This window comes from Nelumbo nucifera, chromosome 1 (genome assembly GCF_055504915.1).
Source record: "Nelumbo nucifera cultivar China Antique chromosome 1, China Antique-T2T, whole genome shotgun sequence".
Classification (NCBI taxonomy): domain Eukaryota; kingdom Viridiplantae; phylum Streptophyta; class Magnoliopsida; order Proteales; family Nelumbonaceae; genus Nelumbo; species Nelumbo nucifera.
The window spans coordinates 101,538,777-101,554,065 of NC_142649.1; the positions used below are offsets into that span (position 1 = coordinate 101,538,777).

Consider the following 15,289-nt stretch of genomic DNA (forward strand, 5'->3'; position numbering starts at 1 on the left):
ATGGCAACAGTCAAGGTAACCTAGGGCCCTTAGGTATTGGTGGAATCTTGAGGGATAAGAACAACAACATTATTTCCTTATTCTCAGTCCCGGTAGGAGTTGGAGACTCAACAAGGGCTGAAATACTAGCAGTTTTACAGGGGCTTACAGATTTCAAGCCAACATGGAATGGAAAATTTGGTAGTTGAAGGAGATTCCAAGGTGATAGTTGGTTGTAGAATCTAGACACTGTCACTTGGGGTTACAGAGATCTTCTGAGGATAGTAAAATGGCTTACAAGAAACATGACAGTCAATTTCCAATGGGTCAGTAGATCAGCTAATGCATTAGCAGACTTTTTGGCTAAACACGGGGTTTTTTGGGTTTCTTTGTATTGGGCTAATTTATAATTTTGCAGTGTTTGGGTCTGTACTACTCATCCCTTTGGGGAGGTAGCATCTCGTGCCTCCTTCAAATCAAAGGATTTTTCTTGATAAAGAGATAAGTAGGGGTAGCCTCTCTCTCAACCATCAGCACTTGCGGCAGGTAAGAAGAGCAGCAGGCAGCAAGAGTTGGAGTAGGAGAAGCAGAGGCAGCAATGAGTATCAACTTAGTTGCAGGAGGCAAAAGTAAGAAGACCAAGAGAACTGCCCCAAAACCCAATGGTCTTTATCTCAAGTTGCTCATCAAGCTGTATAGGGTTTTGGTACGGAGGGCCGGAAGCAACTTCAATGCGGTGATTCTGAAGAGACTGTTCATGAGCAGGGTCAACAAAGCTCCAATGTCCCTTTCTCGATTGATTCACTACATGGAGGGAAAGGAGGATAAGATTGCGGTTCTTGTTGTAATGGTTATCGATGATACTCGGGGTTTATGACGTGCCGGCATTGAAGGTCATGGCTCTGAGGTTTACAGAGACAACAAGAACTAGAATTTTGAAGGCAGGAGGAGAATGCTTGACATTTGACCACTTGGCTCTCAGGGCTCCACTTGGGCAGAACATGATTCTTCTTAGAGGTCCTAATAATGCTTGTGAAGCAGTGAAACACTTTGGCAAGGCTCTAGGTGTGCCACACAGCCATACCAAACCCTATGTATGGTCCAAGGGGAGGAAACTTGAGAGGGCTAGAGGGAGAAGAAAAAAGAGGGGATTTAGGGTCTGAGTCATTCGTCATGCTTTCTCCGGAGGTGTTTGTCATGTATTGTTCTGGCTCAATTTTTGTTAGACATCTTTACATTTTGGTAAGCAATTTTTGTTGGACATCTAGCCATCTAGGTATCTATGCTTTATTTTTCCTTTCTATCTTGTTAAATGCTGGATAATTTGAGCCTTGGCAATTCTAAAATGAATGGTAGTAATCATTACATGAAAAAAGAAAGGAAGAGAGAGAGAGAAATAGGAGGACCCTAATTGAAGTCATTACAATTAGAGTGATCCACTGAGTGAAATCTCTTGATCTTTTTGAGGGAGTCCATGCAAATGATTTGGTGAGGAATTGGACGGTAGTTTCTGACTCAACTCCTAGTAAGGTTGTGTGGTAAGACCAACTTGGTCCCCTCCATGTGGTTTTATTAAGTTGAATTTTGATAGTAGTGAAGGAAATCCAGGTCCTTTAGGCATAGGGTACATCTTTAGAAATGAGGAAGGAAGAATCATTGCTATCTACTTAGGTTTGATTGGTGTTGGAGATTCTTTGAGGGCTGAAATAATGGCTGTGTCGGAAGGTCTGCAAAGGGCTAGACCACTAGAGAGCTGAATATCCTGAAGCTAGTAACTGAGGGGGATTCAAAGTTAGTTAATGGGTGGTTGCAGAAGGAAGAGGAGGCTGGATGGTGGTGCTATAAAAATGAGAAAAGGAGTAAATGGCTGTGTCGAGGAGGAATGGAAATCAATGTGCAATCAACATGTATAGTGTCTGCACACTATACATGTTGATTGGGTGATTTGATTTTGATGTGTTCACAGTCATAACACTGACCCTCTAATAAAACACACACGTGATATTAATCAAATGGAAAACCAAATTTATCTAGTGAGTTCATCTTGCTTCTATCCCAAATTACATACTAACAATCCACTAACATATGACAATATAGAGATTGCCTCTAGGTTTTACTACCTTGCTATAACAATTTAGAAATACTAGCCTAACATGTTGAACGATGAGTTCACACAACCACAACACTTTCATGCAACTCTGCAATGAAACACAAACATGCTAACAAAGACTATAGTAAAACATGGACATGCTAACAAAAAACCAAATCAGTGAATGAATGCATGCTTGAGTGATTTGGTTTTGATGAGTTCATATGGTCACAACACTTTCTTGCAACCCTACAGTAAACCATGGACATACTAACAAAGTAACAGCCAGAAGAAAAATCAAATCACCGAATGAATGCATGCCTTTTTCCTACCCCAAATGATACAAAAAATAACCCACTCTATGAAAAAACAAAGACTACCTCTAAGGTTTACTACCTTACTATGACAATAGTAGAAATCTGCTGAATTAAAAAATATGAAAGAAAGTAGTTTCTTGAAGAGAGAAGGAAGAGAGAAGGAGAAGAAGAGAAGAAGAGAAGTTGAAAGAAAAGAGAGCAATCATTCTGGCCGCCCCCTTCACTTATTATTTATACTAAAATAATAGAACAGTACAAAGACAACTATGCCCTTATAGGGCGGAAAAACATAAAACAACATATATAACACTCAAAAAAACATAATAAAATTTGGACTCACATAACTACTGTGGTCTCCACCTCCTATCTAACAACTAACATAAACATCTACTCAGAAAAACATCATAAAACTAATTAATCTTCAACACTCCCCCTCAAGTTGGGAGTAAATGTCACACATTCCCAACTTGTGTAGATCATGTTCGAGCTTGTTCCTTGCCACCCCTTTAGTGAGAACATCAGCCAACTGCAAATCTGAAGAGACATAAGGCAAACAAACTTCTCCGGTTGTTACCCTTTCTCTTATAAAGTGTCTATCAACTTCAATGTGTTTTGTCCTATCATGCTGAATTGGATTGTGGGCAATATTGATTGCAGCCTGATTGTCACAGTATAACATCATAGGTTTTTTTGCTTTCATCCCAATCTCACTCAAAAGAGATCTAACCCAAAGAAGTTCTGAGACACCATGAGCCATGGATCTATACTCAGCCTCTGCACTTGACCTTGCCACAGCCGCTTGCTTCTTACTCTTCCAGGAGATCAAGTTTCCATGTACAAAGGTGCACACTCCTGATGTAGACCTCCTGTCATCTAGGCATCTTGCCCAGTCTGCATCTGTATAGGATTCTAGCTTCAGATTCTCATGATTTGAGAAAAGAATACCTCTGCCAGGGTGTTTTTTCAGATATGCAAGTATTCACTCAATAGCTTCCTAGTGTTGAACCCGAGGTGCATGCATGTACTGACTCACAACACTGACGGCATAAGAAATATTTGGTCGTGTCATACACAGATACAGCAGTCGGCCCACCATTCTTTGATATCTCCCCACATCCTTTACCAATTCACCATCCACACCATTAATTCTGTGATTTGGATCAATAGGAGTGTCTGCTGGTTTGGTCCCCAGCTTCCCAGTCTCTCGTAGTAGGTCAAGTACATACTTTCTCTGTGAAATGAAGATCCCATGCTTGGATCTTGCAACTTCAATCCCTAAGAAGTATTTGAGCTCACCAAGATCTTTGATCTCAAATTCTTGCTACAATGATTTTTTGAGATCATCAATCTCCTCTAGATCATTTCTTGTCACCACTATATCATCCACATACACAATCAGAATTGACACCAAAGCATCTCTCCTCTTCACAAAGAGGGTGTGATCAGACTGTGTCTGTGTGTATCCAAAACGGATGAGTGCCCCTCTAAACCTGTCAAACCAAGCCCTAGGTGACTGTTTTAGTCCATACAGAGATTTTCTGAGTCTGCACACCTTTCCTTTACCAACATTTTCATAAAAGCCTGCTGGAATGCCCATATATACCTCCTCCTGTAAGTCATCATTGAGGAAAGCATTTTTGACATCAAGCTGGAACAAGGGCCATGAATAGGTGGCTGCTAGAGATAAAAGAATATGAACTGAACTCATCTTAGCTACTGGTGCAAAGGTTTCCAGATAATGAACACCATAGGTCTGAGTATACCCTTTTGCTACCAACCTTGCCTTGTACCTCTCTATCTTGCCATCGGCCTTATACTTCATTGTGAATACCCATCGACATCAGATTGTCTCCTTGTCTGGGGGAAGATCAACTATTTCCCAAGTTTGGTTTTTGACCAAAGCATCCATCTCATCTTGCATGGCTGTTTTCCACTCAGGTTTGGAGAGAGCCTCAGTAACATTCCTGGGTATAGACACAGAATCCAGGGAAGAAAGAAAAGCACGGTAGGAGGGTGATAAGGCACTGTAGGAAAGATGGTGTGAAATGCAGTGGGCTGTACACTTTCTCTTCCCCATACGAAGTGCAATGGGAAGATCAAGGTCAGTGGGATCAGTTGCAACAGTGGTGTTAGGGACAGAAACATTATCATCAGAAAACATAACAGGCTCAAGAGGAATACCTGAAACTGTATCTGCCGAATCTGGAGTTTTAGAAGGACTAACAGAGAGTGGTGTGGGTCGAGGATGTGTGGAGTCAACCATCATCTGTCGGCGCTGATATTGCTGTGAGGCTGCCCGTAGTGGCTCAGGTAATGAAACTAGAGGTGCAGGTGCTGGCTGAACCAATGCTGGCTGAACTGATGGTGCAGGTGGTAGCTGAACTGATGGTGCAGGTGCTGGCTGAACCGATGGAGGCACCACAGAAACAGGAAGAGGAACAGATTTTGAGTTCTCCTGCCCAAAACTCTAATAAGTCATGTGGTTATAACACTTTCTTGTGACCTTCTAATAAGTCATGAACATGCTAATAATCAAATTTAAAACTATATCACCTTGGAGTGTGTTCCTAGGTGATTTGGTTCCAATTAGTCCACATGGTCACAACACTTTTTTGCAACCCTCCAATAAAAATTGAGTGATCTTGGTGGATCTTGTCCATCTGAACAGGATAACAATAGACTTGCTTTCAGTTGGACCAGAAGGAGATAACAGACCTGTTTTTCCAGCTGCTATTATTTGGAATGCGACTGCTCCTACCAAAGTAAATGCCCTTGTTTGGGCTGCTGCCCTGGATAGGTGTCTCACCAAGAAAAGCCTGCTGAGGAGAGGAGTGCAGATTCAAGACCTGAGTTGTATGTTATGTGGTCATCAGGAAAAGGATAACAATCACTTGTTCCTCCACTGTTCTGTTTTAATGTCTTTATGGAATCACTACTTTTCCTCAGTAGGAGTGCCCTAGGTCATGCCAAAATCTGTGTTGGGTCTTGTTGAAATCCATTAGTTTTCCTAGTAGTTTATCTTATATTTTTGTTCTTTAGTGTCACAGGGGCACTCTTGTAATTTCTCCCCTTTTTTTATTTTAAGTTGAGTCGCCCTAATATAAAAACAAAAGAGAGCCGGAGCTGACAGCAGCATGTTTTTGAATCTAAACGTTCTTCTCTCTTCTCTCTTCCTCTTCTTCCTCCCTCCTCTCTTCTTCTCCTTCTCTGATATCTCAGGCCTGAAAACATTGTATCAGAGCAGGCCTTCTGAGATCAGAAAGATAAGGTTTCCTTTTTTGACACTTCTTGCTGTGGATCGAATCTGATCAAGAAGCAGATCGGACTGATCTGAAGCGGTTTCTGCTTGTCTTCTCTTCTTCTTCCTTGGTCGTGTGCCAAGAAACCCTTAAAAGGAAGGAAAAAATCTGATGCTGTGAAGATAAATCTATCTTCTGTGGATCGAGTGATCCTCTCTTGTTACCCAGGTAAATGGGTTTTTTGGAGGTATAGATGACCTGAAACTGCTAAGTTTCCTTCAACTTTGGATGTGTGATCCTGATTTTTTTTACCCAGTCAACTTGGCGGTGTAGGTCAAAATGACCTGTAACTATAAGACAGTGGTCGGCTACCTTCCTTGGAAACATTTCCAGTAGCTGTGTATCCAAGAAAAGTGATGAAAAGAGTACATACAAAGTCAGCCTAACTGCAGAATTGGGGACTGAACTGTAACTGTGGCTGAACCTTGACTGAACTATGGTTGAACTGAATTAGGGTTTGAACTTTGACTGAACTGGGGATTGAACTGTGACTGAACTGGGACTGAACTGAATTATAGTTTGAACTTTGACTGAACTGTCTGAACTGAAATTGAACAGTGGCTGAACTGTAACTAATCTGAACGGAATTGTTAAGGAATTGTGGCTGAACTGTAACCTTCTTTGAACAGACCTGATCTGGAAAGCTAAATCTTATAATATGTCTTCTGAAGATTCTATTCTGTCTAGTGGGTCCTCCAGTCAAGGTGGAGTAAGTGGGGGATTTGACATGAGTTTTCCCATGGCTGTGATACCATTTGATGGTCTTAGCTACCTAGAATGGTCAATAGGAATCAAACTATACATAACAGTCAGGGGGAAGGTAGGCTATATTAATGGTAAAACTAAAGAACCAAAGTCTCAGGGGGTGGAACATGATAGGTGGGATCAGGAAAACAACATGGTGATGTCATGGCTGTTACTGTCTATGTTGCCTCCGGTCAATAAAACTTTCATGTGGGCTGAAACAGCTATTGAGATTTGGGAGCAGGCAAAATCTACCTATTCAGAGCAACGCCACTATGCCAAAATATACCAATTGCAAGCTGCCTCATCTACTTATAAGTAGGGGGAGAGGACCCTCTCAGCCTACTATTCAGATTTGACCTCAATTTGGAAGGAACCAGATCACTATCAGAACATTAATTGGAAGTGTGATGTTGATGCTAAAGCTTACAAGGCTTTGGTTTCCCAACAACGGGTCTTTGCCTTCCTCTTGGGGCTGAACCCCATGTATGAGTCCCTTAGAGTTCAGATACTAGGAAGTAAAGATCTTCCTTTAGTGCAAGATGTGTATGCTCTAGTACAGTCCGAAGAGAGTAGGCGTAGTGTGATGAATAGATCTGAGGGTGAGTAGATTGCCTTAGTGGCTAAAGGGAGTATAGGTGCAGGAAGCAATAATTCCTTTAAGAAGGGTGATTCCCAAAAGAGAGTGGATGATAAGGATAAGTTGTGGTGTACTTATTGCCAGAAGGCCAGGCATACCCAAGATACTTGTTGGGACCTCCATGGAAAGCCAAAGTGGGCCCAAGAGCTGAGTAAGAAATCAGATCAGAATAAGAAGTCGGGATAGCAGAGTCATAAAAGTTTAATACAGCAAACTTGGCCTCTCAGGAGCCTCTGTCTTCTACTGCTATTCACCAGGACCTCCCATCCGTTGCCAATCCCTGGGAAGATATCATTAATTCTTCCTGTGACCACTTGGATCTGTATGGGAGAGCAATCCGTCAGATGGATTCTGCTCCTCTTGCCTCAACTTTTTTTGCATCTACTTCAGGTAATGGTAATCCTGCCACAGCCTTCCATGTGTCTTCCCATTCACCTGACTCCCCTTGGGTAATTGACTCTGGCGCCTCAAACCATATGATGGGTAAGTCAAATTGTTTTTAGTCCTATCAACTTTTATTTGGTAGGGACAAAGTCAGATTAGTTGATGGTTCATTTCCCATCATAGCTGGTCAAGGAGCCATAACCCTTCCTTTTGGACTTACCCTTTATAATGTATTACATGTCCCGAAATTACTTATAAACTTGTTTTCTGTCAGTAGCATTACAAATTCATTAAATTGTTCAGTGACCTTTTTCCCTTCTTGTGTTGTACAGGATTTGGACTCGGGGAAGATGATTGGTAGAGGTCTTATGGTGGATGGTCTCTACATGCTGAAGAACAAAGCTAGTCTTACAGCCATTGAATCTATGAGTCAGTCTAGTATGAGTTAGGTTTATTTATGGCATAGTTGTTTGGGTCATTTATCTTTTGAGTCGCTAAAAGTCTTATTTCTGGATTTATTTAAATTAGTGTCAGTGTCTGAGTTAAAATGTCAAACTTGCCAATTGAGCAACCATTGTAGAAATCATTTTCCTTCAAGAAATAATAAATATGATTTTCTTTTCCATATTGTTTATTCTGATGTTGGGGCCTTGTTACTTTACCATCTGAGCTTGGCTATAAATATTTCATTACTTTTATTGATGACTATTCTCGACATACATGGGTGTACCCCATGCGATCCAGGGATGAAGTACCAAAAATTGTAAAAGATTTCCAACACATGATATTCACTCAATTTCAGATAGAGATCCAAATTTTCCAGTTTGACAATGCTAAAGAATACTTCCATAGTGATCTCACGGAGTTATTTGCTTTGTGTAGGTCTATCCACCGTAGCTCTTGTGCCAAAACTCCTCAACAAAATGGTGTTGCAGAAAGAAAAAACCGCCATCTACTTGAAGTGGCTCGTGGGTTACTCATCCATATGAGTGTTCCAAAACGTTTTTGGTTGGATGTTGTATTATGTGCTACCTATCTCAACCGTATGCCATCTCGGGTGTTAGGGTACAAAGCCCCTCATCAGCTGCTATTCCCTAAAGCCCCCCTTTTCTCTATTCCCATTCGGGTGTTTGGTTGTCGTTGCTTTGTTCAAAACTTGTGTCCTACCCGTGGTAAGCTTGACCCTCGTGCTCTCCCTTGTGTCTTCTTGGGCTATCTTTCTTCTCAAAAGGGTTATCGTTGTTTCAGTCTTGTTTATCGAAAATACTATATTTCTATGGATGTGCCATTCTTTGAGAGTGATCCTTTCTATCCGGTTTCTCCTTAGGGGGAGAATAGGGTGGAGGAGAAACAATTTCAAGTGCTACCTCCTCTACTTGACCCACCTTCGTTCTGTGTCTTCCTCCGTCGCCACAAGGGCTAGTTAGGTTCAAAAGCTATGGAGCAACTTGAAACTGTACCGCCAACATCATCAGATTCACCGAGGATAGGTCCCGTCCCACTAGGTACTATTATTCCTGTTGACATTCCTAATCCTATATGCTATTGATTCTTCTTCTGCCAATGACCTTGACATCCCTATTGCACAAAGGAAGGGAGTTAGGTCTTGTACCACCAAACATCTTATCTCCCACTTTATCTCATATGAGAACATCTCATCTTCTTTTCATGCTTTTCTCTCTTCCATTGACAGTGTCCCTATCCCCAAAAATGTGGCAGAAGCTCTTTTAGTACTTGAATGGACAAATGCAATGAAAGAAGAAATGGATGCATTACATAAAAATGGTACATGGGAATTAGTGGACCTTCCTGTGGGAAAGGAGCCGGTAGAGTGCAAGTGGGTTTTTGCAGTAAAGCACAGGGTTGATGGTACAGTAGAAAGGTACAAAGCTCGGTTGGTGGTGAAAGGGTTTACTTAGGTGTATAGAGTAGACTATGTAGAGACATTTTCTTCGGTTGCTAAGATGAATTCCATCAGAGTTCTTTTTTCTCTTGCTACTAACCTTGATCGGGATCTCCACTAGTTAGATATTAAAAATGCCTTCCTGAATGGTGACCTTGAAGTGGAGGTGTACATGGTGCAACTTCCTGGTTTCTATGCTCAAGACCAAGAAAAAAAGGTGTGTAGGTTAAAGAAGTCCTTGTACGGACTGAAACAATCACCGAGAGCTTGGTTCAGCAAGTTTCATCTAGTCGTTCAACAGATTGGTTATAAACAGTGCCAGACTGATCATACATTATTTGTGAAAAAAGGAGAGGGAAAAATTGCAGCCTTGATAGTGTATGTTGACAACATAGTGATCACAGGCGACTAGAAGGTGGAAATTCAGAGACTAAAGGAGTTCCTAGCCACTCAATTTGAGGTGAAAGATCTAGGTCCCTTGAAGTATTTTCTTGGAATTGAAGTGGCCCGTTCAAAAAGGGGGATCTTCATTTCTCAAAGAAAATATATCCTAGATTTATTACAGGATACAAGAAAACTTGGAGTCAAGCCTTCTGACTCCCCCATTGATCCAAACCACAGATTGGGTGATTGTCAAGGTGAGACTATCAAGGATGTGAAACAATTCCAGAGACTTGTGGGCAAACTATTATATTTGTCTATGACACGGTTGGATATTGCTTATGTTGTGGGTGTTCTTAGCCAATTAATGCATGCTTCTAAGACTACATACTTAGAGGTAGCCGATAGAATCCTCAAGTACCTAAAGAAGTTCCCAAGGGTTGGTTTACTTTTCCAGAAGAATGGTCACTTGAAGGTTGAGGTGTATACTGATGTTGACTGGGCCGGATTAGTTGATGACAGAAAGTCTACTAGTTGGTATTGTATCTTTGTGGGAGGAAACCTAGTCACGTGGAGAAGCAAGAAACAGAATGTTGTGGCAAGGTCTAGTTCTAAAGCTGAATATAGAGCAATGTCCCATGGAGTGGCTGAAGTTATGTGGATAAAGAACTTGTTAGATGAGTTGGGATTTCCTGTTGATGGCCGCATATCCTTGTATTGTGATAACAAATCTGCTATCAACATTGCTGCCAACCCAGTACTTCATGATAGAACTAAATATATTGAGGTTGACAAGCATTTTATAAGGGAAAAAATTGTAAATGGAGAAGTTTGCTCTCCATATGTCAGCTCCACAGATCAACTTGTAGACATCTTTACCAAGGGGTTATATCATTTGCGGCACAATGATTTATGTGACAAGTTGGGCATGATTGATATCTATGTCCCAACTTGAGGGGGAGTATTGAAATCCGTTAGTTCTCCTAGTAGTTTATCTTATATTTTTGTTCTTTAGCCCCGCAGGGGCACTCTTGTAATTTCTCCCCTCTTTTATTTTAAATTGGGTCGCCCTAATATAAAAACAAAAGAGAGCTGGAGCCGCCAGCAGCATGTTTTTGAATCTAAACGTTCTTCTCTCTTCTCTCTTCCTCTTCTTCCTCTCCTTCTCTGATATCTCAGGCCTGAAAACAGGTCTATTGTGGTGCTAGGACTGTTTAAGGCTTTCCAAATTAGCCAAAAGTGTTTGGAAAGCAATTCCTGCAACAGTGATTAGTACCATCTGGGAGGAGAGAAACAACAGTGTTCTAGAACAAGGCCAAAAGAATAGACAGCCTCATTTCTAGTTCCTTTGGAAAAGTGGTGTCTTGGACTGCTTCTGTAAATGGTTTCCAAACTAGGGAGATTGGAGCCCAGCTGAATTCTAGAAATCTCTTTTAGCTGTAATGTAATCTGGTTCCAGGGGCCTATTTGTATCTTTCTCTATGTTCCTAATAAATTTACCTTACATTTTTCAAAAAAAATGTTGTAACTGTCCTACCCTGTTTCTAATAGGCTGGCATGCACATAATTGCGAGAGCAGCAGCTAGAGGGAAGCGAATTCAGGTAAATACTTTTCTTTTCCCGTGTATGTGTGTTTTCTGTATAGTAGTAATGGGCATGGAATATTTCTCTTCTAAGGCTAAGATTATGCACTTTTTCCTTTGCATCCGCATTAGTTGGAATCTACATCAATTAATTAGATTGCTTTTCTCTTCAGTCCAATATGGGAACCAAAAACTATGCAGTTATCATGCCTGATGCCAGCGTGGATGCCACTTTGAATGCTCTAGTTGCTGCTGGTTTTGGTGCTGCGGGACAAAGGTGTATCACACTCAGCATAGCTGTTTTTATTGGAGGCTCAAAAATATGGTATATGGTTTTTTAACCTAAACCACTTTATGTATTATTTTGGGTGGTTTTGTTTCTGTTCACTAAGGTTCAACCTCGTTGAAGTTAGAGGTCTGTGTGAGCCTTACACTTGTCTTCACCTTCTTATGATTTGAGATATTTTTTGTTTGTTGCTAGGACCAAATTTGCCACACTATATATGAAGTGCTTTTTTCCCTGATTAGTATCTCTATATCAAGAACTGACACCAAGTTTATATCCCTTTTCAAGGGAGGCAGGACTGGTGGAACGTGCAAATGCTCTTAAAGTAAATGCAGGAACTGAACCTGGTGCAGATCTTGGGCCAGTGATTAGCAAACAGGTGTACAAATAGCTCAGAGGGTTTTGGACTAACCTGAACTTTCATAGTTGGGAGGAAAAACAAGATTGAAAATTTGTGTAGAATGTATTTTAGAAATTTGTTGCATTTTGTGCAGTTTGTTTTTATGTTGTTTCTTGACATGTTTTCTGTGTGCACAGGCAAAGGAACACATATGCAGGTTAATCCAGAGTGACATTGAAAGTGGTGCCAGACTTGTTCTTGATGGTAGAAATATTGTGGTATTTGCTGATATAGTCCTTACACTCTAGTTATCGTTAAAAGATTCTGCTTGAAATCCCACATTTATGTGTTACTTTTTGCTCTCATGGATATTGAATTAAAATAAAGTCCTATATCATAACTCAGAGGATGTTTACAGTTGTGTCATTGCTCATTGTTGGTAAGGAGTAGCTGAATTTAATAGCTGTTTTACTGGCTGTGGGACCAGTCATTTTGCTCCACATCAGCCATAAAATGCATATGGTCCACAATCACTTAATCTCTCATTTGCATTTATGGATAGTGTGGAGCAAAATGATTGGTACCACAGCCACTAAAACAGCTATCAAATTCAACTAATACCATCCCTCACAGTAGTCAAAGGCTTCTTCCTTGCTAGAAAGCTTAAGGCAAGAGACCTCTATCTCCATTTTTCTTTTTACACTTGTTGCTGATGTCCTGAATTTGTTGATTATGATGGTAGATGGATTGAGTTTAATTAGTGGATGAAGGGTGGGGAAGGACTAAATGATGGTGACACAAATGTAATTTGCAGAATAGTGGGGAAGGAGTGAGAAACCTACATTTCCTATTAAAGTATTCTAAATGTATCTAAAATTTAGAAACCAAGTTGGGTAAGAGCTGCATTGCTGGTTTGAATTTAGAAGAAAGAATCATCAGCAGATACACTAAGATATTTAGATGACATTAGTAGATTAACCAATTAAGTATTTGGGTCTTCCTATAAGAGGCAACTCCAAATCCTCTACCTTTTGGAATCCTGTTTTGGGTAGTTGATCCAAGAAATTGGCTATTTGGACAAAAAAATTACTTATCTTTATGGGGAAGAATCACTCCCATCAAATCAACTTTTGCCAACATATCCATTTACTTGCTTGGTTTGCAAAATCCTAACACTAGTTACCAAGAGAACAGAAAAAATATGAGATTTCTTGTGGGAACCATGTGACTCCAAACATAATGAGATTTCTTTTGGAGATTTCTAAAGGGTAATGGGGCCTATGACAGCTTTGAGTAGTATTTGTCGTACTGCCTGGGCTGGTTGGATGTGGGCCTACTTCAGCCCAAATTTGGCACATGAGGATGATTATTGGCCAGGCTGATTCTACAGTGTATTAGTGTTCTTTAGGGCTGCCTGGGCTGGCCCAAGCTGGGCATCCCGACTTGCCCATATTAATTAATGAAATTGTGTTTTTATAAATTAAAAGTTTACTATATATATATATATATATATATATATATATATTATGTGCAGGCTTATTAGTTTTTTTTTATTTTGTGTTAATGTTTTTGTTTGCATGTGTCCACACTCCTATGTGTTTATCAGGCCAATTGGATAACTTGCCATTAGTCCTGATTGGAGTTGCAAGTAACATGTTTACTAGGTCCCCACATCTAACTTGAGGCATAGAACAAGTTTACTTCTCATGCTTTATTGAGCATTCAAAACTTCATATTTGCTTCTTCACTGCATGTTGCCTCAAGAAACTGGATATGTTCTATGTAAATTGAGTTCACTATGGTATTTAGAAAAGTATAAATGTAGCTAACCAACTATTGGAGTCTTTTTTTTTCCGTATGGAAGTTATTGATTTCTTTAGATGTAAAACAGGTTCAGAGATATGAGAATGGAAACTTTGTCGGTCCAACCATCTTATGTGATGTTACAAGTGATATGGAGTGTTACAAGGTATCTTTTCTCTTCCCTTGGATTCTCTTCATGCACTTGGAATTGATGGGCTGGAACCAAGGTCCAAAGTATCAATACACACGAACATGCATACCAGGTGTTTTGATACTATAAAAAAAACACTTATTTCTTACTTTTTTACTCTGATATTTTCATGGGGGATTGGTTTAAGGGTAATTAACATTTAAAAAAACTAAGTTTCTGGAAAAACCTTAGAAAAGGTGTTTCAGTCAGCCAAAGATATGATACGATATGCCCCATACAGGGCATATTGTGTCAAAATTTTGAACCTTGGCTGGAACATTAGTTGGTGTAGAGTTGAACAGTAACTTGATTTAAATTTTTTAAATACATGTTGTGTTTGAACAGGAGGAAATGCTTGGACCAGTCCTACTTTGTATGCAGGTATGCTATTGCTTCTCCTTTTGTTAAGAATTGCTAAAACTGAAGATACTTTAGTAAGCTTCTCTGGTTCCAACTTGCATACAGGCTGACAGCCTAGAAGAGGCAATAGACATTGTTAACGGAGAGAGGTACTTCCTCAGTTCTCATTTCTCTTGATTTCTCATCAAGTTAGAATCTTATAAATAACATTTTTTTTTATAAAATTCCATTATTCTTATATTACAGATACTGTAATGGAGCTTCTATATTTACCACATCTTGTGCAGCCGCAAAGAAGTTTCGGGATGAGATTGAAACAGGCCAGGTACACTAATTGTATAGATTCAATACAAAAGATTGAAGAATAGTTTGAATTCAGTGGACCATGGCAATATCTTGAAGCTAGTTATAAAAAATTTGGTAGAATGATAAGGTGACAACCCTTGTACATGACTGCTACTGTCTAAGGATGCAACTTGTGTTGGACCAACCTGAACTAAACGTAACCTGAGAAAAAGAAAGGGTTGGGTTGGGAAATGCCAACCCAATATAAAGTCAGGTTGCATTCGGGTTGATTCTTTGAGCGACCCAACCTAACCTGAATCAAATGCATTATGTTTATAATTTTATATATTCTTGTACATTATGTATGATGCATGCATTAATTTATGTGTGTGTGTGTGTGTATGTTGAAAAGGTAGTTTATTGTTTAATTAATATAATATGATGTCTACGTATTGATTTCATATACAATGTGTGATTGCATTAGTCTTGATAGTGTGTATTTATGCATGTCTGTAAATTTGGTAGGTAAAATTTCTATCCGAAGTTCTGAACCCAACCAAATTAACCCAATTCATGATTGAGTTGGGTTATGGTTGAGAATGCTGGGTTGAAGATTGGGTTAGGTTACAGTTAGGATCGAGGTTTTAACACTTTGGATTGGACTGGGGTTGACCTCAATCTGAGCCAACCCAGCCATTGTTGCACC

The 15,289-nt window shown here is 40.0% G+C and overlaps 1 protein-coding gene and 1 pseudogene across 4 annotated transcripts in view; both read left to right on the top strand.

Annotated features, from left to right (window-relative positions):
• Window positions 1–15,289, top strand: part of LOC104611960 (methylmalonate-semialdehyde dehydrogenase [acylating], mitochondrial-like) — a 48,233-nt gene that overhangs the window by 32,107 nt on the left and 837 nt on the right. For all 3 annotated transcript variants that reach the window (XM_010279261.3, XM_088890365.1, XM_010279262.3), the window contains 8 exons: window positions 11,288–11,338; window positions 11,493–11,644; window positions 11,894–11,984; window positions 12,143–12,223; window positions 13,837–13,914; window positions 14,284–14,319; window positions 14,404–14,447; window positions 14,545–14,623. In XM_010279261.3, coding sequence (XP_010277563.1) covers window positions 11,288–11,338; window positions 11,493–11,644; window positions 11,894–11,984; window positions 12,143–12,223; window positions 13,837–13,914; window positions 14,284–14,319; window positions 14,404–14,447; window positions 14,545–14,623 — 612 coding nt within the window. The remainder of the gene's footprint in view (window positions 1–11,287; window positions 11,339–11,492; window positions 11,645–11,893; window positions 11,985–12,142; window positions 12,224–13,836; window positions 13,915–14,283; window positions 14,320–14,403; window positions 14,448–14,544; window positions 14,624–15,289) is intronic.
• LOC148803637 (large ribosomal subunit protein eL18x pseudogene) lies at window positions 433–11,579 on the top strand (annotated as a pseudogene). Its single transcript, XR_016077690.1, has 3 exons — window positions 433–1,221; window positions 11,288–11,338; window positions 11,493–11,579. The product of XR_016077690.1 is annotated as a large ribosomal subunit protein eL18x pseudogene (transcript).